We start from the raw sequence: 26,345 nt of genomic DNA, 5'->3' as shown, positions 1-26,345 counted from the left end.
TGTTTGGGGGGGCGGGTTAATCCTGCTTTGGCAATATGTCCCCCCACCTTCCTGGGCCAGCATTAATTGGTGGCCTAGAGAGTCCATTTGGCAATCATGTGGCATCTTTATGATGTCAGATGATTGGCAGGTGGGTGGCACCTCCCTCTGCCAAAGTTGGCTTGCGAATGCAGAGGAGATAAAGATCTGGCCCCCCCAGGATGAAAAGGTTCTCTGACCCGTTTCAACGTATCCTGCATACCATCTGTCTCCAAGCATATCAGTACAAACATGTTCAGGAGTTCTAGGGGGGAAATATCTGATCCATGCTATGAGCCATAGTGTGTGGCCATTGTGGCCTAGTTTTAGTGAAAAAAGTTAAATATCTGGGTGCTAATTTGTCGGTGAAAAACTTGAATTTATATAAAGCTAATTATGAGAAATTATGGAATGAAATTAAGAGAGATCTTGAGAGCTGGTCAAACCTAAAATTGTCGTTAATGGGCCGGATATCAGTGGTTAAGATGAATGTATTGCCAAAGATGCTGTTTTTGTTTCAAGCCCTCCCAATCATTGATAATGTGAAATGTTTTAAAGAATGGCAGAAAGCCTTATCTAGATTTATTTGGCAGGGGGGGAAACCCAGAATTAAATAGAAATTATTAACAAATTCAAAAGAAAGAGGGGGATTTTCCCTGCCAGATTTGAAGATATATTTTAAAGCCGCAGCCCTTGGTTGGGTTAAGGAATGGATACAAATAGATAATGCTGATGTTCTTGAAGGGATTTGACAGTGTATTTGGCTGGCATGCTTATCTATGGTATGACAAGATAAAGGCCCATAATGGTTTCAAAAATCATGTAATTAGAAAATCTGTATATAATGTTTGGATAAAATATAAAGATCTCTTAGAAAGGAAGACATCCAAGTGGCTTTCACCAATGGAGGCAAAGGCCCAGAAAAAGTTAAATATGGAGATTAAATGGTTGAGATATTCAGACTTATTGTTGGAAGATAAAGAAGGATTTAAAATAAGACCGTTTGATCAAATCAAAGATAAAATAAATTGGTTACATTATCACCAGATCTATGAATTGTATAAGTTAGATAGGAAAAACAGGTTTGCACTGGAAAAACCCAAACTGGAAACGGAGTTGTTAGATACCAATGTTAAAAATGTAGCTAAAAGGTATAATTTATTGTTGGAGTGGCATAGAAAGGATGAACAAGTTAAATCTGTGATGATTGGGCAAGAGATGTGGGACATAACATTATGTCTGAAGACTGGGAAAGGCTGTACGGTGTTAAAGGGAAATATTATGAAAATGATGTATAGATGGTACTTAACCCCTGTAAAATTAGCAAAGATCTACCACAAAGATCTACCACAAGATCTATGTTGGAAATGTAAAGAAAAAGAAGGAACCTTTTACCATATGTGGTGGACCTGTCCCAAGGTGAAAGACTTCTGGGAAAAGATTTATAATGAATTGGAAAAAAATGTTGAAATACACATTTATTAAGAAACCAGAAGACTTTCTACTTGGAATAACAGATTTAGAACTGCCCAAGAAAGATGTCAGATTGTTTTTGTATGCCACAACTACAGCTAGAATTTTGTTAGCCAAAAATTGGAAATTACAAGAAGTACCAGCAGTGGAGGAATGGCAGATGAAGATGATGGATTTTGGGGAGCTAGCCGACCTGACCAGAAGAGTGCGCGACCAGAAGGAGAAGGAGTACCAAGAAGAATGGAAGAAATTCAAAGAATATTTAGCTAAATATGTTAAGGTAACTTAAACAGAATTACTTGCGAGTATCAGATAGGCCTAGGATTTAAACATGTGATGTTGTAGAATACTATGTTGTTAAAATGAAAAGAAAGAAAGATGTTAATCAACCAAGTAAATTTTATGTGAAAATAGTTTTGGAAAACTACTACAATGATTTATATGGAAACTTAGCCAGGGGGATTCGAGGAAGTCACCCAACAATGTTAACAAAAGTGGAATTATCACAGTTAAGATGTTTGTTTGTTTGTTTGTTTGTTTTTTAATGTTTTCTTTTCATGTTTGTGGATTTATGTGTTATAAATTTGGAAAACTAATTAAAAAAATAGGGGGGGAAATAGTGTGTGGCCACAGTGAGGATGAATTTCAAAAATTAAAAACCACACATTCTTCTCTTTGCGCTCCTCCTCCCAGCAGCTGCTCCTCCTCTGCTCACTGCTGTGGAGGCACCACCTGACAGTCTGTCTCCACTACCATCTTGTTGAGCTTTTTTGAGACAAACCTGGACATCAATTCCGGACGCATGGCAGCCCTAATTTAAGGAGCATTAAATAATGTGAAGGTAGAGAAATGAGGTTCACATGCTGTCAGGGGTTCAGGAGCAGAGGCACAGGAGAGGGAGGAAATGGAGAGCGAAGGGGAGGAGTCCGAAGGAAATGTCAGCGAGGACAGCGATCCGAGGTCTCTGAGTCTGTCCAGTGAATCAGAGGATTCACAAAAAGGGGCTCCCATGGTCAGGGCAAGGGGAGTACCCAGGGGGGCACTTCAGGGAGAAGGGGCCAGAGGGGACTCAGAGAGCAGCAGCTGGAAATCTGGACCAGCGTCCACACCAGAGGGAAGTAGGGGGGAGGAGTCCCAGGCATCGGGATCAGGCGGCGCGCTACCAGCGGGAGAACATGAGGCAGGATTGACCACGCCTCCGTCAGGGAGCGAGGAAACGGTTAAGAGGAAGGTTAAACGCGCGCGAGCGCCAAGTTCAAATGTACAGGAAGGCGGCACAGTTGGCAGCCCGGGTAGGGAGCCAAGTCCTAAAGCCCGCCGAAGAGAGCGGGAGGAGTCAGGGGGGTCAACGTCTGCGTCGGAAGAATCCAGGAAGGAAGGGACCCCGGGGGGTAGCAGGACCCAGAGGAGAAAGGAGAGAAGGGAGAGGTGGAGTAAGATTAGAGTCTTAAACTGGTGTACAGGGGGCGGAGACTCAGACGGAGCTTCGCCGGTCTAGACCCTAGACGTAGAGCTGGGGCGCTGAGGCTTGGAAATGGAAACTATTCTTCAATAAAGACTTTGATACTTTACTACCAGCTAGCGTTGGTCCTTTGTGAGCTGGGACCAGGAGCCAGCTCTGACACATGCGCTGCCCTGTTCATCGTCCTAGAAGAAAGAGTGGTGTGGAGAAACAGACCATGGGTTTCCGGCCATGTCACAAACTCAATGACGGGCAGCGAGGAGGTTCAGGCAGGGGAAAAATCCTGGCAATGTTCCCCAGTGGGGCCTGGGGAACTCACTGCATCCTGCTGTGCCGCTCAAGCCCATGTCTTCCAACCTAAAGGCAGAGTGGGTGTGACCTGGGAGTGTGTCCCTCCATCTCCCACATGACTTGTGATTGGTTCCTGCATAATTCGGACAATTGGCATTAAGCAAGAGGCGCTCCTAGACCTGCATATTCTAATGGACTGCAATCAGTCAGCTGCCGAAAGGACTGGGCTTGGCTCTTTGAAGGTATCTGAATGTTTTCCTTGAAGCCTGAGAATCCTCACAACAGCCAGGAAAGGAAGGGGAGAACAAGGTTGTCAGGGCTGGCTCCGGGTCCCAGCTCACCAAGGACCAACGCTAGCCGATAGTACAGTATCAAAGTCTTTATTGAAGAATAGTCTCCATTTACAAGTCTCAGCGTCCCAGCCCTACGTCTGGACTCTAGACCGGCGAAGCTCTGTCTGGATCTCCACCCCCCGTGCACCAGTTCAAGACTCTAATCTTACTCCACCTCTTCCTTCTCTCTCTCTTCCTCTGGGTCTTACTACCCCCCGGGGTCTCATTCCTCCTGGACTCTTCCGATGCGGAGCTAGACCCCTCTGACTCCTCCCCCTCTCTTCGGCGGGCTTTAGGACCTGGCTCCTTACCCGGGCTGCCCACCTTGCCACCCTCCTGTACATTTGAACTTGGCGCGCGCGCGCGTTTTACTTTCCGGATGACCGTTTCCTCGCTCCCTGACGAGGGTGTGGCCACTCCTGCCTCACGTTCTCCCTCTGCCTGCGCGCTCCCTGATCCCGATGCCTTGGACTCCTCCCCCCTACTGCACTCTGGGGGGGACGCTGGTCCGGATTTCCAGCTGCTACTCTCTGAGTCCCCTTCTTCCCGAGGTGTCCCCCTGGGCACTCCCCTTGCCCTGACCATGGGGGCCCCTTTCTGTGAATCCTCCGAGTCACTGGAGAGACTCAGAGATCTTGGACTACTGTCGCCGCTGACATTTCCTTCCGACTCCTCCCCCTCGCTCTCTGTTTCTTCCCTCTCCAGTGACTCTGCTCCTGAACCCCTGACATCCATCCCCCCCTCGAAGCCCCCCCTTCCCCCCTCCCCTTCCTCCGGCGGGGGTGCTGGGTGCTCCATCGTTGTGGGGGTGAATGGTGGATACAGTTCGTCCCCCGTGGCGTGCATCCAGTTAGAGAAATCCGGCTCGTCCTCCATGTCTTCGCCGACCTCGTTCTCCTCTGCTTCCATCTCCGTGCCGCCATGCTCGAACCCAACGTCCTCCCCCATCACGTCCATGTCCCTCTCACCCTCGTTCCCCTCTGGGTCCGTTGCCTGCCAAGGGCCCCTCAGCCACCTCTCCTCTCCTCGATTGTCCCACCAAAACGAGCGGTCTGAGGCAAACCCCGAGGGCGAGCCCTCCGGTGAACGTGTGTCTAATGGTGGTTCTTCGTCCGAGGTAAATCCCTGGAACGTGCTGGTAGAAAGCGTGGGTGTGAAAAGCCAGTCGTCGAAATACTCGGCTGGCATGGGCCTGTGTGGGAACAAGGCATGAAACTCCTCTTTGAGGAGAGGCTCGTCCAGGGCATAGTCCGGCACCCAACTGTTGGCGCTGGCCGGGGTACCTTCCCTTGCGAGAAAATATTCTACTCCCTCTTCCCCCCATCTCGAGTCCAAAATCTCTGTGACCTGGTTGATGGGTTCCCTTCTTGGCGACTCCCTCCTTGGGGGGATCTCCTCATACCGGTCTGGTGCCGTGCCCTGCGCCTGAAATCGGTGAGGTGCTTTGTAGGGCGTGAGCACCGACCTATGGAATACTGGGTGCATTCTGGATCCTTCCGGAAGTGTCAACCGGAAGGCCACCGGATTGATCTGTGCCTCAACTAGGTAAGGTCCTAGCTGCTTATGTCCGAGTTTCTTTTTAGCTAAGGATCTGGTCGGCACTGCGTGGGCCGCTAACCACACCCAGTCTCCCACCTGTATGTCTTCACCAACCCTCCTGTGCTTGTCAGCCTGCAGTTTGTATGCGTGCTTTGCCAGCTCTAACTGCCTCCTAAGCTGCTCGTGGACTTCCTGCAATTCCGCCGCCAAGACTTCCGCTGCCTGTGGCTCCCCCTCCCCCAGTCTCTCCAATCCCGGGAAGGTTCTGGGATGCCTCCCGTTGTTGGCGAAGAACGGCGTCACCCCTGTGGACACGTGCTTCGTGTTGTTGTAAGCGAACTCAGCGAGCGGCAGGTAGTCCACCCATGTCGTCGGCTGTTGATTTGCGTAGCATCTCAGGTACTGCTGCATGACGGCGTTGACGCGTTCCGCTTGTCCATTGGTCTGCGGGTGTCTCGCCGACGCTAGGTTGATCTTGACGTTCAGGAAACCCATCAGCTTCTGCCAGAAGCTCGAAATGAACTGGCGCCCCCTGTCGGACAAGATAGACCGTGGCAGTCCATGCACTCTGAAGACGTGGTCTATGAACAGTTTGGCGGTCTGTTCTGCCGTGGCGACCTTCGCGCACGGAATGAAGTGGGCCATTTTAGTGAACATGTCCACCACCACTAGCACTGCCGTTTTACCCCTTGAGCTGGGTAAATCCGTGACAAAGTCCAGGGCCACCCTCTCCCACGGTTCGCTCGGAGTCTGCAGCGGTTCGAGCAGTCCCGCCGGAGGTTTGTGGACTGACTTGGCCCTTTGGCAGGTGTCGCACCTCGAGACGTACTCCGCGACTTCCCCCCGCATCTTGGGCCACCAAAAATCTCTGGCAACGAGTTCTGCCGTCTTCTCCTTGCCAAAGTGCCCGGCGGTGGGTGCGTCGTGTAACTGCTGCAGTACTTTCGCCCGGAGGTCGTCTCCCGGTACGTAGAGGGCGCCTCTGCGGATGAGCAATCCGTCTCGTACTTGGAACTCGTCGTCCTTCACCGTGCCCTTGTGCACCTCCTCCATCTTGGCTTGTGCAAAGGGGTCCCTCTGCAGTGCTCGACGGACCGCCTCCAAGTCCACGGTTGCTGCAGCGCACGCCCACGCTTTCGGAGCGAAAATGTGCTTGGCCGCTGCTGGTGCCGCCTCTTCGAGGTATTGCGGCTTCCTGGACAGTGCATCCGCCATGATGTTGTTGTCGCCTGGGATGTATTCTATCCTGAAGTCGAAATCCGCGAAAAATTCCGCCCATCTGATGTGCCGCTGGTTCAGGAACCTTGCCGTGCGCCAGTACTCCAGGTTCTTATGATCCGTGCGGACCTGCACGGTGTGCTTGGCCCCGACGAGGAAGTGTCTCCACGCCTTGAATGCTGCATGAATGGCCAGCAACTCCCTGTCCCAGATGGTGTAGTTTTGCTCCGACTTGCTGAGCTTCCTAGAGTAGAAGGCACACGGTCTCCAGTTCCCATGCGGGTCCTCCTGCAACAGTACGGCGCCCACGGCTCTGTCTGAGGCGTCTGTTTCAACCCTCATCGGTTTGCTGGGATTCACATGCAGTAGCTGCCCTTCGGACGAGAAGAGACGCTTAAGGTTCTGAAAGGACTGCTCCGCTTGCTCCGTCCAGATGAACTTCTTCTTCTTAGAGCTGAGCGTGTCAGTAATGGCCGCCGTCTGCATCGCGAACCCCTTGATGAACTTGCGGTAAAAGTTGGCGAACCCCACAAACCGCTGGACCTCCTTCCGATTGCGCGGGCTCTTCCAGTCCAACACTGCGCGAACCTTGGCGCTGTCCATGGCAAGCCCCTTGTCCGACAGCTTGTAGCCTAGGAAATCCACCTCCGTCCTGTCGAACTGGCACTTCTCCAGCTTGGCATACAGCCGATGCTCCTGCAGTCTCTGCAGAACTGCCTTGACGTCACCTTCGTGGGCCTCCTCCGATTCTGAGAATATCAGGATGTCGTCCAAGAAGCAGACGCATGTCTTGTAGAGGAGACCCGCCAGGACGTGATGCATGAAAGCTTGAAAACAGTGGGCGCCATTTTGTAAACCGAAGGGCATAACTCTGTATTCATATGTGCCCAGGGGCGTGAACATGGCAGTCTTCCACTCGTCTCCTTCCCGTATGCGAATCAGGTTGTACGCCCCTCGCAGATCCAACTTTGTAAAAACGCGTCCTTTCCTCGCCGTCGCCAGCAGGTCATCTATCTTGGGCATGGGAAAGGCCGCGGGCTTGGTTCTGGAATTTAAAATTCTGAAGTCTACCACAAGTCTTTTTTGGGGCGTGTCCCTCTTCTTCACAAAGAATACAGGACTGCCCCCCGCTGCCTTCGACTCCCGGATGAAACCGCGCTTCAAGTTGAGGTCTATGAACTCCTTGAGCTCCTGCAGCTCATCCTCAGACATGGAATACAGTTTCCCGGCTGGCAGCGTCGCTCCTGGCAGGAGGTCAATCTTGCAGTCATATGGCCTGTGGGGGGGCAGCTTGTCCGCTTCCTTCTCGCAGAAAACCTCCAAAAACGCTGCATACTTGCGAGGCACTGCTTGCAGCGTGCCTAATTGTAGCTGCGGGTCGTCCCCTCCTTCTTCCGGGCTAGGAAGGATGCAATGTTCCGCGCAATAGGAGGAGCCGAAGGTCAGTTGGCGTTGGTACCACGCCAATGCCGGGCTGTGCCTGTGCAGCCAACTCATGCCGAGGACTACCGGCGTGTCCGACAGGTGTGTGACATTAAAGCTGATGACTTCTCGGTGATTTCCAATCCTCATCACCATTGGTTGCGTTTGTTGCACCACCTGCCCCCCTAACAAGTCTCTGCCATCCACCGTGACAACGTTCAGGGGCAGCGTGGCTGGTAGCAGTGGTATATTGTGCTGCTGAATGAATTCCAGTCCCATAAAGTCAGCGTTGCTGCCGGAGTCAATGGTGATCGGCACCTCCAGAGTGCGTCCATTGGGCAGTTGGAGAGACGCTGTAAGCTGCACCACTGGTTTGGGTGGGAGGGGGTCTGTGGGTTGCAAAAGTGCTGGGGATTGTTTCATTGACTTGTCTGACTGGACCCCAGTGCCTCTTCCTCCAGCCAGACTCTGTCGTTTAACTGTTGCTGCGTTTTCAATTGAGCTGCTTCAGCGACTGTTGCGGAGGCTGCAGTGTGCTTGTGGAGCCTCTGGGGACACTCTTTCGCCAGGTGTTGAGCACTGTCGCAGATGTAGCACTTCCTGTTCCCTCTAGGAGGCTTCGTTTTGGCTGCTCCCGGTGTTAGGGCTCTGTTAGCTGACTGAGCCCTGGCACCTCCTATCTCCATCGGCTCTTCTCCCCCTCCCTGCGAGGGTGTGGAGTGCGCACGCGCTGCTTCTCTGGGAAAGAAGGGAGGTGCTCTGGCTGGTGCCCTTCCCCAACGCCCTTCCTCCCTGTTGCAAGGACGTTCTTCCAGATGCACCCCGATCTCCAGAGCCCTCTGGACTACCTGCTGGGTGCTCCTTGGTCTCTCCCCTCTTCCAATCTCCGCTTTTACATCTGCATTCAACCCCTCCCAAAAGAGGTCTCTGACTGGCGCAGAATCTTTTTCCCACCCCAGGGCATGAACCAGTCCGAAAAATCGAGTATGGTACTGCCGCACGCTGGCTTTGCCTTGTTTAAGTCCATGTATGTCCCTCCTGGCAATATCGACGTCTACCTTTGATAAAAAGCATGAGTCCATTGCTTTAATAAAAGCCTTCGCATCTTGGAGCGCTGGATCATTGTCCCTCCATAGATTCCGCAGCCACGTTTTGGCTTCCCCATGCAAATGGGACAAGATAAACCCCACTCTCTCTCTCTCATCTCTAAAGTCTTTGTCAAGTAAATCCAGCGCAAACAGCAGGTCTGCTCTGAAGTTGGGGTACTGCTGCAAACTCCCGTCGAAATGCGATACAAGGCTTCCTCCCCTTCTCCCCAAACCTATGCCTTCTGCCTTGGCTCCCGTTTGCCCCTCTTTGGAAAGCACGTCCAACCTGGCCTGGAGATCCCGGCAGGAGGTAACCATCTCCTCCTCTCTCTTCCTGGATGCAATTACCTCAGTGCTGAGTTGTGTCACCGCTTCTTGCAGGGCTTTTATCTTCTCTTCCGTCGTCATCTTGCCTGAGTTTTGTGAGCTCTGTAAGCACCCCTCCTCTGTCCTCGCTGCGCCGACTCACGTGGCGAGGTTCTCGGTGCCAAAACTTTAAAATATGAGACAGAGCTTACTGTCAGGGCTGGCTCCGGGTCCCAGCTCACCAAGGACCAACGCTAGCCGATAGTACAGTATCAAAGTCTTTATTGAAGAATAGTCTCCATTTACAAGTCTCAGCGTCCCAGCCCTACGTCTGGACTCTAGACCGGCGAAGCTCTGTCTGGATCTCCACCCCCCGTGCACCAGTTCAAGACTCTAATCTTACTCCACCTCTTCCTTCTCTCTCTCTTCCTCTGGGTCTTACTACCCCCCGGGGTCTCATTCCTCCTGGACTCTTCCGATGCGGAGCTAGACCCCTCTGACTCCTCCCCCTCTCTTCGGCGGGCTTTAGGACCTGGCTCCTTACCCGGGCTGCCCACCTTGCCACCCTCCTGTACATTTGTACTTGGCGCGCGCGCGCGTTTTACTTTCCGGATGACCGTTTCCTCGCTCCCTGACGAGGGTGTGGCCACTCCTGCCTCACGTTCTCCCTCTGCCTGCGCGCTCCCTGATCCCGATGCCTTGGACTCCTCCCCCCTACTGCACTCTGGGGGGGACGCTGGTCCGGATTTCCAGCTGCTACTCTCTGAGTCCCCTTCTTCCCGAGGTGTCCCCCTGGGCACTCCCCTTGCCCTGACCATGGGGGCCCCTTTCTGTGAATCCTCCGAGTCACTGGAGAGACTCAGAGATCTTGGACTACTGTCGCCGCTGACATTTCCTTCCGACTCCTCCCCCTCGCTCTCTGTTTCTTCCCTCTCCAGTGACTCTGCTCCTGAACCCCTGACAAAGGTGTTTGCTGTTTTCTTATGCTTTTCAAATGGTCTCCTTTTTTCCTGTCTTCCCCTGTATAACGAAAAGGACGTGTGTAGCCGCTGCTATGTTATTATGTTGGTTACTTCAGAAAAGAGGGGGGAGGCCTTTGATTTATGCTCAACAAGGAATTTAACAAGGTTTTGCTATGCCCCGCCCCCTCGACCAAAGCTGAACGGACTTTATTTAAAATTATTCCTGGACTGCTGTTGAATGAGGGGGGGAAATGAACAGCTGCCAACCAGATGTGGCAAAGAGGCTGAATTTGAGAAAAGATTTGTTTTAACTGTGTGCTGAGGAAGAACTCCAGAGCAGAATTATAATGGCGTTTGCATATGCATTCTGTGAGTTATTTATGGCTGCAGCTCGTACGCTGATCAGTAAACATGATACCATCCATATAAACACTGCAAATAATTGAACAGTGGAAGATAGTCATTAACTCTGCCCGCACACAAGGCCTGGAACCACAATGTATATGAAAGGGGTTACTTTTTTATAAGATGTAACGGAGGTGCTGTTTGCAAGGTGGAAAAAGCGGCCAGCTGGAAGAATGGTTTAACAGCAAGTGAAGGGTGTCAACTGGACCTAAGTAAGAAATGATGCGGCAATGTGAGGAAATGATGATGATCATATGTTTGGAACAGGAGTGGGAAACCTGATCTTAAGAAATTGTATTAAATTAATTTGTTTTGATTTGATTTGCAATAATTAATAAAAATAATTCGGAGGGAAATAAATTATAACAGACCATGACAGGGTTAGCAGGCCAGAGTTTTGGTTTGTAACATTTCAAACTCCATACAGGCTGTTTTATGCTCATCACCCATGGGATAAATTCACATATCAAGGGCACAATTCTAGACTAACTTTTCACTGGCATATTATTTTATAAATGCTGGATTTTATTTTGTATGGCCATCTGGAAATTGGGGCATGCTCTATGTATTGCAATCTAACCTCCCAAGGGATAGTAGTGAATGTGCAGAGGAGGGCAGCCAAGATGACCAAGGGCCTGGAAACCAAGCCTTATGAGGAATGGAAGTTTAGCTTAGAAGAGAGGAGACCAAGAGAAGACATGATAGCCAACTTCAAATATTTAAAGGGCTGCCACATGGAAGATGAAGCAACCTTGTTTTCTCCGGGGGCTAGAACCCAAACCAATGGACTCAAGCTGCAAGAAAGGAGATTCTGACCAAATATCAGGAAGAAATTTTGACAGTAAGCTCTGTTTGACAGTGGAACAGACTTCCTCTCCTCCTTTGGAGCTTTTAAAGCAGAGGTTGGATGGCCATCCATCATGGATGCTTTAGTTGATATTCCTGCATTGCTGGGGGTTGGGCTAGATGGCCCTCAGTCTTGCTTCCAAATTTAAAATTCTTTTATTCTATGTAATCAAAACCAAAACCAATTGCATTTGTATACTATTGAATCTGTCAGGACTGGTCGTTGTCCTCTTCAGATCACCACACAAATGCTTCTTGTTCTTTATAAAACTTTTTATTGCGTATTAACAAAACAATCTTATAAACGGTTCTCAACTTTAACTATTCTTCCTCAGAGTCACTTATTTCAGATACCTTCTGAGCTCTGCTTCTCCATGACCAGCCACCCTCAAAATGGCGAAGGCGCCTCTCCCTTCGTTTTCCCGCTCTTTTTTCTAACCTCCTGGCCAGAGCTGGCCTGTATCTCCTCTCCTCCGAATCTGAGCTAGAACTGAACCCTTGCCTTTCCTGTGAACAGCCAGTCCCTCCCTGTTGTTCCTCTTGCTCCCTTCTATTAGATTCACTGCTCTCCCTCCCCCCTTGGGGAATGCTTTCTCCCTCTGAGAAACTGAAAACTTCTAACTCTTCCCTGACATCACCCCCTCCCCTAAGCCCCCCTTCCTCCTTCCCGCTCTCCTCTGTTTCTGAAGGACCGAACCCTATGAACTCTTCTTCCTCGCTATCTGTCTTTTCAAATATTTCTTGAAGATGCCAGTTATGGGGTTTTGGCTTGTGGGGATATTTTCTATGAAATTCTCTCTGCAATTCTGGAATGTTAATTTTTTCTGCTGGTTCCCATGAGTTCTCAGACTCATCTAACCCTTTCCATGCAACCAAATACTGTAATTTCCTCCTACTTATTCTCGAGTCTAATATCTCTTCCACTTCAGCCTCCTCTTCCCCCATCATGGTGGGAAAAGGAGGTGGTTCCCTTGAAATTTGATACTTATGTGCTGGTACAAATACTGACAATAAAGATCTATGAAATACAGGGTGTATTCTCATATTTTCAGGTAAATGAAGCTTGAAAGCGACTGGGTTAATTTGAGCCTTTACTTGGAAAGGTCCCAATCTCCTTGGTTCTAGCTTTTTACACCTCCCCCGTATTGGTAGTCCCTTGGTAGACAGCCATACCCAGCTCCCTACTTGGATTTCTTCCCCAACTTGCCGGTGCCTGTCTGCAGCTCTCTTATAAGCCTCTTTAGCTTCTTCCAAATCCTCTTTCAATATCTCATGAATGCACCTCAACTCCTCTATCATTTGTTCTGCTGCTGGTACTGCTAATTGCTCCTCTTGACCTGGGAATGCCCTTGGGTGCAAGCCATAGTTTGCCACAAATGGGGCTCTGCCCGTAGACACATGCATTGCATTATTATACGCAAACTCTGCTAGACTCAACTTCTCTAACCACCCGCTCTGCTGATAACCAGCATAACACCTCAGATATTGTTGTAGTGTTGCATTCGTTCTTTCAGCTTCCCCATTGGTTTGCGGGTGTCTCGCCGACGTGAGGCTTAGCTCCACATCTAGTAACTGCATTAACCTCTTCCAAAATTGTGATGTAAATTGGGCCCCTCTATCTGAAATGATTTGTGATGGCAAACCATGCAACCTAAAAATATTATCTAAAAACATCTTTGCAGTTTCCTGTGCGGTCGGAATTTTGGTACATGGTATGAAATGTGCCATCTTGGTTAGCATGTCAACCACCACAAAGATCACTGTTTGCCTATGGGATGACGGTAGATCCGTTATAAAATCCATAGACACCACATCCCAAGGCCTTCCCGGCGTGGGCATAGGTTGCAACAACCCTGCGGGAGCTGCTCTGGGTGCCTTGGCTCGTTGACATACTTCACAACCTCTTACATATTGCGTTACCTCCTCCCTCAACTTTGGCCACCAGAGCTGTCGTGTGATCTGATACAGGGTCTTTTCTCTACCAAAATGTCCTGCAGTCGGGTTATCATGATGTTGCCTCAACACTTTACCTCTTAATTCACCTGCAGGTACATACAGCACCCCTCTCCTGTACAACAATCCATCTTTTTCTTTGAAACCTTCCTCTTCCCCTCTACCTTTTCTCAGTTCCTCCATTTTCTTTTGTGCAAACTCATCTGTTACTGTCAATCGCTGGAATTCCCTGCCGTCCACTACTATGGCTGCACACCCCCACTGATCCGATCTCAGTATTTCTCGCAACTTGGGAGGTGCTTCCCCTTCCATATACTCAGGTTTGCGCGATAGCGCATCTGCACGAACGTTTTGATGCCCAGGTATATACTCAATCCTAAAATTAAACCCAGCAAAAAACTCCGCCCACCTAATTTGCCTTTGGTTTAGCTGTCTAGCAGTTCTCCAATACTCTAAATTCTTATGATCTGTTTGTACCACCACCTGATGTGACGCCCCTTCCAAAAAATGTCTCCACACTTTAAAGGCAGCATGCACAGCTAAAAGTTCTTTATCAAATATGGTGTAGTTTTGTTCTGATTGATTTAATTTTCTAGAGTAGAAGGCACAGGGTCTCCAGTCCCCTTCCTTTTCCTGTTGCAGCAGAATGGCCCCAATAGCCCTATCAGAGGCATCAGTTTCTACCTTCATACGTTTACTAGGATCTAGGTGCATAAGATATTTTTCTGAAGCAAACACCGCCTTTAATTTATCAAAGGCCTTCTGTGCTTCCTCAGACCATCTGAATGGCCCCTTGCCTCTTAGACAATCAGTCAGTGGCGTTGTGATTTTGGAGTAATTACCTATGAATTTACGATAGAAATTAGCAAATCCTAAAAACCTCTGTAGATCTTTCTTAGTCTTAGGTGCCTCCCATTCCACCACTGCCTGAACTTTACTGGGGTCCATGTGCACCCCTTTATGGGAAATGCAATATCCCAGGAACTCCACCTTTTGTGTGTGGAACTTACACTTCTCTAACTTCACATATAACCTGTTGGTCCTCAATCTTTCTAACACCTGTGTGACATGTTTTACGTGTTCCTCCATGCTTTCACTATATATTAAGAGGTCATCTAAATAAGAGACACAGAACTGATCCAGTATACCTGCTAAGACGTGGTTGATGAAGGTTTGGAATACCCCTGAGCCATTTTGCAAGCCAAAAGGCATTACCAAGAATTCAAATGCACCATACTTAGTACAAAAACTGGTTTTCCACTCATCCCCTTCTCTGACCCTTATCAGATTATATGCTCCTCGTAGATCAAGCTTGGTAAAGACTTTGGCTGACCTTACTCTCTCTAAGAGGTCATCTATACGTGGCAGTGGGCACACGCGAGGCTTCATTTGGCTGTTAAGGATTCTGAAGTCACATACTAATCTCGGTGCCCCTTCCTCCCCTTTCTTTTTGACAAAAAAGACGGGAGCACCCCCCGAGGCTGTGGACTCTCTAATAAAACCTCTCTGCAAATTCTTTTGCAGGAACTCCCTCAATGCTGCAGACTCTACTTCCGACATGGCATATATCTTGCTTGGTGGCAACTGTGCCCCAGGGACTAGATCTATCTTGCAATCATAGGGCCTATGTGGTGGAAGTTTATCCGCTTCTTTTTCACAAAAAACATCTCGATAAGCAATATATTGTGACGGAATCTCACTTTCATTCCCCATCAACTTCCCTTCTACCTCTGTTCCCATTACTTCCACTGAGATTTTTCCCTTTTGCCCCAAACAATGTGTCATACAATAGATTGAACCAAAAACCAAAGACCTTTGATGCCAGGCAATCACCGGATTGTGACGATTGAGCCAACTCATGCCCAGCACCATCGGGTGTCCAGCTAGTTTGGTCACATGAAATGCCCTGGTCTCTGAGTGATGACCCATATCCATTCTCATTGGTGGAGTCTCATAAGTCACTTCTCCTGACAGTAGCGGTCTGCCGTCAATTGTTTTCACTCGCAGTGGGAAATTCAAAGGTAACAAAGCGATTTTGTGTTCCTGTACCAATTTCTGGTCTATGAAATCTGCTGACGCTCCTGAGTCTAACAGCACCTCTACCTGGACCCTGTGTCCATTGGGTAGTTGTAGTTGCACCTTCACCGTTAGTCCTGGGATAGGTGGTTCTGCGTGAGAGCCTTCTATTGCTTCTCCACCCGGCTGCAAGCTCCCATTTCCAGCCGGGGACATTCGTTTCCCTGATGCAGTTCCTTTGGGCAATTGTCTTCTCCCATGTCTGCTCCAGATAGAGACTCCCATCCTTTACGATTGCGACATTGTCGTGCTAGATGCCCTGGTTTTCCACAGACGAAGCAACGCCTCATGTCTCTTCCTCTCCCTGCATTTCCTCTTACCATGGAAGAGGTAGTAACTGGGAGGGGTCTGGCTGCTCCTAATTCCATGGGCTCTGGCCGCTCTCGTCCTGGCATATTGCCCGCTCTGCTCTCTGTACTTTCAATAATATTGTTTTCCCGCCACCGTGGTTGCCATTGTTCCTTCTTTTCACTAGCCCTCCGTTCCACGCGTAGGCTCAATTGCAGGCACGTTCGGACCAGAGAGTCCAAGGAACTAGGTTCTGGCATTTGGGCCAATTGGTCTAAAATCTCATTATTCAGTCCTTCCCTAAAAAGGGCTGCAACTGTTGGGGAATTCAGATCCCATTTTAATTCCTGCACCAGCAAACTAAAGTTGGACCAATAAACTCCCACAGTGTCTTTTCCTTGTCTCATTCTCAACAACTGCCTTGCTGTGGTTACTTCATGCGCAGGGTCTAAGAAAATCGTGTCTAGATACTGCAGAAACATTTGTAGATTTCCTAGGGCGGCATCCCTTCAAAATATTAGGGGTATAACACAGTCCTTAGCCCTCCCTTCCAAGAAATTAATCACATAAGCAACCTTCTCTTGCTCAGATTGAAATTCTTTATCCTTTATCTCAATTATGTAAGAAATTTCTGTCTTGAAAGCCATGTATTCAGAGCTTTCTCCCTTGAAGCTACGCGGACGTACAGTAAATGTTTTACTCACTCTATCTCCACAAATCGCTTGCAGCATGGTTCTTTGTTCTCCCAGTGCTGCTGACAGTACGTCAACTTGACTTTTCAACTGTATGTTCTGTTGCCATAAGTCCTGTAATGTTAGCTGGAGCGCTGGGGTTTCTCCTTGCCCAACTGGCGCCACAGCTCCCTCCATTTTGGCTTCTCCTTCTTTACGTATAGTGAAGAGGCGCAGAGCAGAAGGTATTCTGTCAGGACTGGTCGTTGTCCTCTTCAGATCACCACACAAATGCTTCTTGTTCTTTATAAAACTTTTTATTGCGTATTAACAAAACAATCTTATAAACAGTTCTTAAATGTTATTCCTCAGAGTCACTTATTTCAGATACCTTCTGAGCTCTGCTTCTCCGTGACCAGCCACCCTCAAAATGGCGAAGGCGCCTCTCCCTTCGTTTTCCCGCTCTTTTTTCTAACCTCCTGGCTAGAGCTGGCCTGTATCTCCTCTCCTCCGAATCTGAGCTAGAACTGAACCCTTGCCTTTCCTGTGAACAGCCAGTCCCTCCCTGTTGTTCCTCTTGCTCCCTTCTATTAGATTCACTGCTCTCCCTCCCCCCTTGGGGAATGCTTTCTCCCTCTGATAAACTGAAAACTTCTAACTCTTCCCTGACAGAATCTACCACTGACCACCAGGCTTAAGCACCATCAGGCTTAAAAGTATCCATGGGCACAAACCATCACTTTGTGGAGACCTTGAGAACATGGGAAACTCCAATTCCCAGCAACCATAGTATAGCATAAGGTTGCCATATTTCAAAAAGTAAAGACCAGGACACCCCAAAAAAAAACTGAGCTTTTTTTTAGGAAACCCCCAAAATTGTTTATCTTTTCAATTGACTTCTCTAGGATCCAGGACAAAGCACTGTTTTTTGAAAATTCCCCCCAGACGTCAATTCTGCCTTTGAAATCCCAGTAATGTCCATGAAAATCTGGACGCATGACAGCCCTAATGTAACATCATTTCCTCTGGACTATTGCATGGCAAATGAGGGACAGGAGTGAGTTCCTCTCTGCAATTCTGCCATTGCTTGGAGAAGCAGCAAAGTTTTTGAAGTGATGAAAACCATCTGCCATCTCTCTTTAAAAGTACCGGGTATTCCTCAAACTACCGTTAACATATTTTCCCAACACAACACCTAAAATTGCTGAATATATTTTCATAGGGGACATAATGTTTCCCAAAACAGTAAGAATGTTAATATAATCTGAACCCCAGCAATTTAAGGCTTTGAAGGTGATTAGAAGCCAGTGAAACTGAAGCAAATATCAGGCCACAGAATCTAATATCTGGCTCCACAATATTCTAGCAGTTGCATTTTCTTCCACATACTCTTCAGTGGCAGCTCCACATGGAGTGTGCTGCAGTGGCCCATTCTTCATGCAACTAATGCAGATCTTGCCATATTTGTTATGTGAAATAAAAAATGATTTTGTCAGACCTGGCTGGTGGCCAGAAGTAGCCTAGAGCAGGAGCAGGCATTGGGGAAATATCCTGGCTGTTTCATCATGTTGTGGCAAAGCCAGATAGACCAGCAATGCATTGGGGAGATGATTATCTCTCCAACAACTGTAAACATTGCTGGAATAACAGCTTCTGAAAGGTGTTATAAAACCACACATGTTGTTCAAAACCAGGTTAGAAAACCATTTCAGCTTTGATCATTTCAACTTTGTATTGTATTTTATTTTCTGTTAGCCTTTTAATATTTTAGGGTGTTTCACCATTTCATTCTTCCATTATTTAAAATGAAAGAATTGTGTAGTGAGAAACTCAGTTCTTTCCTCATTTCTTCCATCTCCAGTTCCTTGTTTCTGGGTATAAAAAGCTTCATCTCAAAAAGGAGGTATTGACTGATACTTGCCTAACCCTATAGATACATCCTTATCCTGTGCTCTTTTCCAGTTATTTCCATCATCCTGCTGCTTCCATTTGTGGTGGGGTGGGGATGTGTGAGGAGGAAACATTTCTGCCAGTTTGAAATGGACACACACATTTGGGAATCTCACAGGCCAAGCTTTGAAATAATGTACCATCAGGTTCATCTGCCATTCACAAAAGACTGAAACAAAACTGAGACTGTATCCAATGGAAACATGGCAATCTCCAACTTGAGAGGCTGTTTGGTCTTCAGGATCATAGTCGCAATAGTGCTGCTGTTTGTAATGTTACCTTACACTGCCTGCAAGAATCAGCCTATCAGTTGCATCCTAGATGATGACCCTCTGCCTATACCTCACAAATTTTATCAGCCGGGTGACTTTGTCATTGGAGAGATGGTTTCTCAGGTCTTCCTCTTTCATGACAGTCCCTCATTCACAGACGTGCCCACACAGATGTCAATTGGCGAACCTGCGTAAGGAAAACTTCATTTCCCCCCTTTCTACTGTTCCTTCAGATTAAAAGGATAGCCTATCATTATGTGACAGGATACTACAGTAATAAGATTTGTGTTTTAAAGGTAAAGGTAAAGGTACCCCTGCCCGTACGGGCCAGTCGTGTCCGACTCTAGGGTTGTGCGCCCATCTCACTCACAGAGGCCGGGGGCCAGCGCTGTCCGGAGACACTTCCGGGTCACGTGGCCAGCATGACATCGCTGCTCTGGTGAGCCAGCGCAGCACGTGGAAACGTCGTTTACCTTCCCGCTAGTAAGTGGTCCCTATTTATCTACTTGCACATGGGGGTGCTTTCGAACTGCTAGGTTGGCAGGCGCTGGGACCGAACAACGGGAGTGCACCCCGCCGCGGGGATTCGAACCGCCGACCTGATGATCGGCAAATCCTAGGCGCTGAGGTTTTACCCACAGCGCCACCCGTGTCCCACTATTTGTGTTTTGGTATGATGAAAATGTTATTCCAGCAGTCACTGGAAGTTGCCAGCTATTTTGTGTTCTTTATGTTGGTGGCTGTTGGGCACAATCCACTGGGATGTTCAGTGGCACAAAACTCGGGCTTTGTGGGGCTTTTACAGAACAATGTCACAGGGTTTGCTCCCTTAGTGAGTCTTGGACACGTCATTCCCAGGCATTCAGTACTTCATTGTCTCCCACCTTCTGCTTATTCCCTCGCTTCTGTTCACATCTGTTTGCATATTTTAAAAATATTGTTTCTCTTCATATTATTATATTGTACAATACGAAAGGTTTTATTATTGTGCTTTATTCTTACTGTTTTCCTCCCAGTAAAATTTCCTGATTGAGTGCATGTCTCTTCACACAAAACACAGGTGGAGACACTGATCTGATGTGGACAGCACACTTTGCAAGGAAGATTAATCTGTGGGGCCAATCAGACAACATCCCATAGTATGCTGGGCTAGATCCTGGCACCATGATGCAGTCTAGCCACCCCTGATCTAGATCTATTAGGTTCTTTACTCAGTCTTTTCATACAGCGTAATAAATGTTTTAAGAAATCTATTCTAAATATTTCATCTAAAAGGACCTGCTAATGGATTATATCTTGCAATAACTGTATATCCCAGCATTTTCAGACTTTTTAAAGTTCCAGCTCAACCATGAGCGTAGTCAGAGGTGTAACGATGAAAGCAAGAAATGGCCTTTCCTTTGCCTCATGAAACAGACAGTAACTCTCATTCCAGGTCCGTTCCTAAGAACTACCAGCACATCCTGGCTTTGCTGCTTGCTGTCAAAGAGATCAATGAGAATCCCCAAATCCTACCCAACATCTCTTTGGGCTTCCACATCCTCAATGGCTACTATGTGGCAAGGACGACATACAAAGCCAGCCTGAGCCTCCTTTCCACACAGCACAGGTTTGTTCCCAACTACAAGTGTGATACTCAGAGTAAACTGATAGCTGTCATTGGCGGACTTGCTACTGAAACCTCTGCCAACATGGCTAGCATTTTTGCCACCTACAAGATCCCACAGGTGAGACATATTCATTGATGCATGGGCATTTTCCAACAATGGCTCATATCTTTACATTCTTTTAATCCATACAACACACCCTCCTTCCTTTCAGCTCACATATGGATCATTTACCCCAGTGCAGGATGACAAAACATTGTTTTCTTCCTTATATCAGATGGTCCCAAAGGAAGCCCACCAGTACATTGGGATAGTCAGGCTCCTTCACCACTTCAGATGGACATGGATTGGGCTCTTTGCTGTGGATGATGACAATGGGGACAGGTTTTTGCACACAGTGGTTCCACTGCTTGATCAGAATGGCATCTGCTATGCCTTCATACTAAGAACAGCAAAGAGGACATTTATGGAAGAGCTGGTAAACATGGTATTAGCACAACTGGGAAAATACCCACTTCTTCAAGATAGAAAAGTCAGTGCATGTTTTGTATATGGAGAGGATCCAGCCATGCCAGTTTTGAGAATGTTGTTGTTTTTCGCAACATTCTATGAATTGCCACCAGTGGGTAAAGTTTGGATTGTTACATCCCAATGGGATTTCTGTGCCTTCTCCATTCAAAAGCTTTGGGATATAGAAAGCTTCCACGGTGCCCTATCCATCACGGTTCGCTCAAGGGAGCCGCTTGGATTCCAAAGTCTTCTTGAGATCATTGAACCTTCTTGGGCAAAAGGAGATGGTTTCATTCAGAATTTCTGGGAGCAGTCATTCAGCTGCTCAATAAAAAAATCTGGTGGGAATGTGGAGGGAAAGAAAGCCTGCACTGGCCGGGAGAAGTTGGAGAGTCTTCCTAGTACTCTTTTTGAAATGGGCATGACTGGCCACAGCTACAATGTCTACAATGCTGCTTATGCTGTGGCACATGCTTTGCATGTCCTGTGTGAATCCAGATGGAAACATAGCAGACTGCTAGAGGGAGGGAGACCAACAGACTGTAATGTGCAGTCTTGGCAGGTAGTTACACCTTTAATACAACACACACAGAGAGAAATATATTCAAAGCAGGAAGGTATGCCCTAAAAGATGCTTAAATATGTCTTTTCCCCCACAGTTCCTCTTTAGAACAACTTGTGACTTGTAACCTGAAACTAACTTTGCTTGTTCCCTTCTCCTTTACTATCCACCTTCATGATGTTCCATGTCTTTTTTAATTGGAAGTCTGAAGGCCATGATTTTCTGCTCTGGGTCCATTTTGTTTTGGCCAAGTATCACATTTAAAAAATAACAGATAAATAATATAACAAACTCATCAATAGCTGCATCAAATCCATGGCTCCCTTAACCAACTGCCTTCTTTCTGTGGCTCCCCTGTGGGGCTCTGGAGCCCAGTTGGGTCACCCCTTGCCTGCAGAGCTGGCAGCCTCTCACCCTTTTTCCAACACTTGTGCAGTGTTTCCTCAGCCACCTCTCCCCTCTCCTTGGGAGTCCTCCGGGCAGCTGGTGCTGCCACCCCTGGTCTCTGAGCTGCCCCCCACCCCAAAGAGAGGTGCCTCCCAGAGGGAACATTCACCTGTGGAGCGTGTAGCCAGGGCTGCTGCAATAAACAGCCGGGCAAGCCTTTGGGAGGCAGAGACATGAGAGCGCATCAGAGGAGGGAGGGAAGGAAGGAAGGAAGGAAGGAAGGAAGGAAGGAAGGAAGGAAGGAAGGAAGGAAGGAAGGAAGGAAGGGGAACAGAGGCCAGTGTTGCCCGTGGCACCCCTGACCATCATTCAAGGCACCCCAGGGTGCCACGGGACACGGGTCGAAAACCACTGAGATAAACTGTTTAGCTTTAGCTATAATACAGGGGGATAGCCACATTCCTTTTGCTGCTGGCATCCGTGTGTCTTGAGAGAGAATGAAGTGTGTCTCCCGAGGTGAATTCAAACTCCTTCATTATTACTATGATGCCACAATGTGCTGATCTATGCAACTCTATTACTAAACCCGAACCACTACAAAAAATGAATTTTATGTTTGGATTTCATTAACTTTTATATAATGCCTTCCAAAGCCTCAAAGAGGCTTTATTGAAAAGTGGAGCAAAACTTTACATAGTGTTGCATGCCATTTGGTGTTGGTGTGTATCAGATATTCAAAGTACAATCCTCTGCATATCTGATCAGAAGTCAACCCCATGGAGTTCAATCAGATTTAATTCCAAGGAAATATGCTGAATCAGTGAAATTAGTCACGGATTCAAATACATTCTTGAGCAAGAACAATCCAGTCCTGGAAACAAAGACCTTTTAAAAGGATGACTGTAGAGGTTTCCATATGGCTACAAAAGCTGGGTGCCTGCCCTCTCTCTGCCAATCGGTTGCAAGAGCCCATGGGGTCTGTGTCCCTTTGGAGAACAGAAGACACAGCAGAGACTGCCATGCTTTGAGAAATATGCTTTATTCACCACTTTACACCTTAAGTCTGCCTGGAGGGAGTCCAGATCTTAAGGCATAGTCATTCCAAGAGGGAGCAGCAAACCTGCCTGCAGTCAGACCCTCCAAAGATGGATCTCAGCCCGTCTCCCTCCTTCGTCCTCCCAGAAACCCCTGTCTCTCTTCACACCCCAGGGCAGGGGAGAAGTCCTCTTGCAGTGGCAATGACCCTCAATGGGCCCTCAATGGCTCTCTATGGTTCCCTTGGCCAGGCAGCCCAGGAATTCCCTGTCTGGCACAGCTCTGCAGTTGGTGTCTTAATCCATATCCCAGTTAATCAAAATCCTAGCATTTATTCATTCCTAGGGTTTAGGGGGAACCTCCTCCCCTGATCTATAACACCATTTTATCCTTACTAGGCTTCATTTTCTCTTTCACTTAAGCTCCATCGTTTTATAAGGAAGATTGTGTTCAACAACAGTGTTGGAGAGAGCGTACATTTTGATAAGCATAGAGAACTACTTGCAGATTTTGATGTCACAAACTGGGTCACCTTCTCCAACGGTTCTTTTGTTAGGCTCAAAGTTGGAAGACTGGACCCGCTGGCTCCACAGGGGAAAGAGTTAACCATTAATGAGGACCAAATAGTGTGGCATAGAAGCTTTAACCAGGTGAGATGCTAGAACATGCGCGACAATGGAAAAGAGTTGCATATTTGTGAGTTCAGTTTTCTACCTGCCCTCAAGTGGTTAATTCTCCTGAGAAGGATTGCGTTTTCAAGCTACATTTCCCCCCATTCTTGGGAAAACAAACTGGGGAAAATGCTGCTCTGCATTTTCACTTGAAGTACACCACATTTCCTGGGTAGATCTGAGTAAACAACATCCACAACACATTAAAAAAAGTCCTGACCTCGCCAACAATTCAGTGTCTTCTTCATGAATTAATTTCTGGAAACAATTAAGTCAGGGTTTCCTCTCTGAAGCAAATTTTCACCTAAGAAAAATATTCCCACGTTTAGGGCAGGAGGATAAATGTAAGCTTCTTGATGCTAATCTCGTTTGTTGCATTTCTGGACAGGTTGTGCCTCTTTCTGTGTGCAATGACAACTGCTATCCTGGTTACAGCAGGAAAAAGAAGGAGGGAGAGAAATTCTGCTGCTATGATTGTGCTCCATGTCCAGAAGGGATGGTCTCCATGCAGATGGGTAGGAAATGCAATAGATGCCAACTTGTTGGGGGTGGAGATCTGGCCTTGTTGAGTCTCTGTCTTATGAAGTTGCTTGATATGCAGAATGAACAGCTGAAGCTTTTGACAGAATGGGGAGAAGAAGTCATTACCTACCCATTTCTGCAAAACAAAATGTAGTTAGTGCCATAGCTAGACAGAGCGCTGGACATGCCATGATACCTTCCTTTTCTACCCTGGTTTGAGGGAATTCTCAGTTCTGCCACCTACTTCAATAGACCAGGTCCTGCAGTTCAGAACTGGCATCCAACACAAAATAACATTACCCAAGGGCATTGAATCTGAAGTCCTAGTAAGACAAATCAGACTCATTCTTTAGTTCTGAGAATGCCCAGATATGTTTCTTTGGAAAGCCACCTACTCAGCTACCAAGAAGGCCACATTCTGCTGAGAGCTAGACAGGGGGGTTGCCAGCTAGCTTCCTTTTTAACTGCCCCCTCTTGTTGTTACTCATTTGACCAGTGAGGGATCTTTGGAACAAGGATGCATTGGATTGGCTAACAAAGAAAGTGCGAGTCAGTTTTATTTAGTTCTGTTACAATTGCTTTGTATTTGGGCAATGGAGCTTTGCTGGAAGGGGAAATAAATGGCAGATGAAGTACCTATGTCTTCTTGTTGGAAAAGTTTTCTGTGCTTTCTTATGTCCTCCCACCCAGTGGTCAAATCCTGTCCATGGGGGGTTGGGTTGATCACTATAGAATGTATGTAACCCTCTGGTTACGTAAACCTCTGGATGTGAAAGCAGCAAACCCAGAAGTCCTTGACCGGGTTTCGCCACAAGCGCATGCACAGAAGCCGTCCTCAGGTTGCAGAAACCTCTGGATCTGACCGGACCTCCGGAACGGATCCCATCCACAACCAGAGATACGACTGTACATGAATCAAAGTCTTGAAATATTTAAGCACCTTTCCTTTATTTTTCAGATATGGATTCCTGTATCAAATGTAAAGCAGATCAGTATCCAAACTACAACCAAAATCATTGCATTCCCAAGTTTTACACATACCTCTCCTACAAAGAACCTTTAGGAATCACCCTGACTCTGCTGGCTTTTTCTTTCTCTTCGATCACAATTTTAGTACTTGGGATTTTCATGAAGTACAAGGACACGCCGATAGTCAAAGCCAACAACCAGACCCTCACCTACGTTCTCCTCATTTCCCTCCTGCTTTGCTTCCTCTGCTCCTTCCTCTTCATTGGACAGCCTGGAAAAGCAACCTGCCTTCTCCGACAAATGGCTTTTGGCATCATCTTCTCTCTTTCCCTTTCTTCTGTTTTGGCAAAAACCATCACGGTGGTTCTGGCATTCATGGCCACAAAACCAGGATCCAGAATGAGACAATGGGTGGGGAAAGGACTGGCCAATTCCATTGTCCTTTCTGGTTTATTTATTCAAGCAAACATTTGCATAATTTGGCTGATTACTTCTCCTCCGTTCCCAGATAAGGACATGAACTCCCTGAAAGAGGAAATCATCGTGCAATGTAATGAGGGATCAGCTTCCATGTTTTACTGCGTCTTGGGATACATGGGCTTCCTGGCTATTGCCAGCTTAACTGTAGCTTACTTTGCCAGGAAGTTGCCTGGCACTTTCAATGAAGCCAAGTTCATCACTTTCAGCATGTTGGTGTTTTGCAGTGTGTGGCTGTCCTTTATTCCATCCTACCTGAGCACAAAAGGGAAATACATGGTGGCTGTGGAGATCTTCTCCATCTTATGCTCCAGTGCTGGATTGCTGGGTTGCATTTTTTTCCCTAATTGCTACATCATTATCCTAAGGCCTGAGCTGAACAATAAGGAACATTTAATAAAGAAAGAAAAGTAAACAATATAATCTGGTCCCTGTATTCTGCTGTAATAAAATTCAATTTATCAGGAACATAAGTACATCCTTAGACAAGTCAAATTTCTAAATTTCTTCTTTGAAGGCATTTTGGTTTAAGCGATCCAGAATTAATTCTGATGTTGTTATGAGTGTTTTGTTCATATATAATATATTTTTTTACACAAATTTAGATATTTGCCACACAATATTTATCAGATGGATATAAATGTGCTCTAGCAGTCAATCAGAGCAAACAGCCATTTGGGTTTTTTTTCTGGATTGACATTTGCTCTGATTTAGCACTAAAGAGTGGGTTTTCTCTGAGGAAGGGTTTGGGAAAGTGGAAAGACACTTGGACGTGTGCCTAGAAAGTGTGGGTCAAGCAGAAAACGTGGGGCAATGGTAATACACTGTTACCATCTGAAACCTATAGCAGTGAAATTGACTTTATTTAATGTATTACATTGCATGTATTAAATGTCTCTCTCTCTCTCAGTCTCTTGGTCCCTCTTTTCTCTCTCCACATTTCCTTTTCTTTTCTTTTATCATTTTATTCCTTTATAAATGAAAATATTTCAATTAAATATCAATTAGATGATTAGAGCATGGTGCTGATAAA

The 26,345-nt window shown here is 47.2% G+C and overlaps 1 protein-coding gene across 1 annotated transcript in view; it reads left to right on the top strand.

Moving 5' to 3' along the window:
• LOC310664627 (vomeronasal type-2 receptor 26-like) overlaps positions 1 to 26,345 on the top strand; it is a 29,485-nt gene extending 3,140 nt beyond the window's left edge. Inside the window, exons 3-6 of the mRNA XM_083413936.1 lie at positions 20,008 to 20,181; positions 23,230 to 23,323; positions 23,733 to 23,859; positions 24,825 to 26,345. Of these exons, the coding sequence (XP_083270062.1) occupies positions 20,008 to 20,181; positions 23,230 to 23,323; positions 23,733 to 23,859; positions 24,825 to 25,726 (1,297 nt within the window). The 3' untranslated portion in view covers positions 25,727 to 26,345. The remainder of the gene's footprint in view (positions 1 to 20,007; positions 20,182 to 23,229; positions 23,324 to 23,732; positions 23,860 to 24,824) is intronic.

Source organism: Podarcis tiliguerta (assembly GCF_965153285.1).
Source record: "Podarcis tiliguerta genome assembly, chromosome: 14".
In the NCBI taxonomy this organism is placed as follows: domain Eukaryota; kingdom Metazoa; phylum Chordata; class Lepidosauria; order Squamata; family Lacertidae; genus Podarcis; species Podarcis tiliguerta.
The sequence above is the reverse complement of the archived record's forward strand: the minus strand, read 5'-3'. Positions and strand labels throughout refer to the sequence as shown.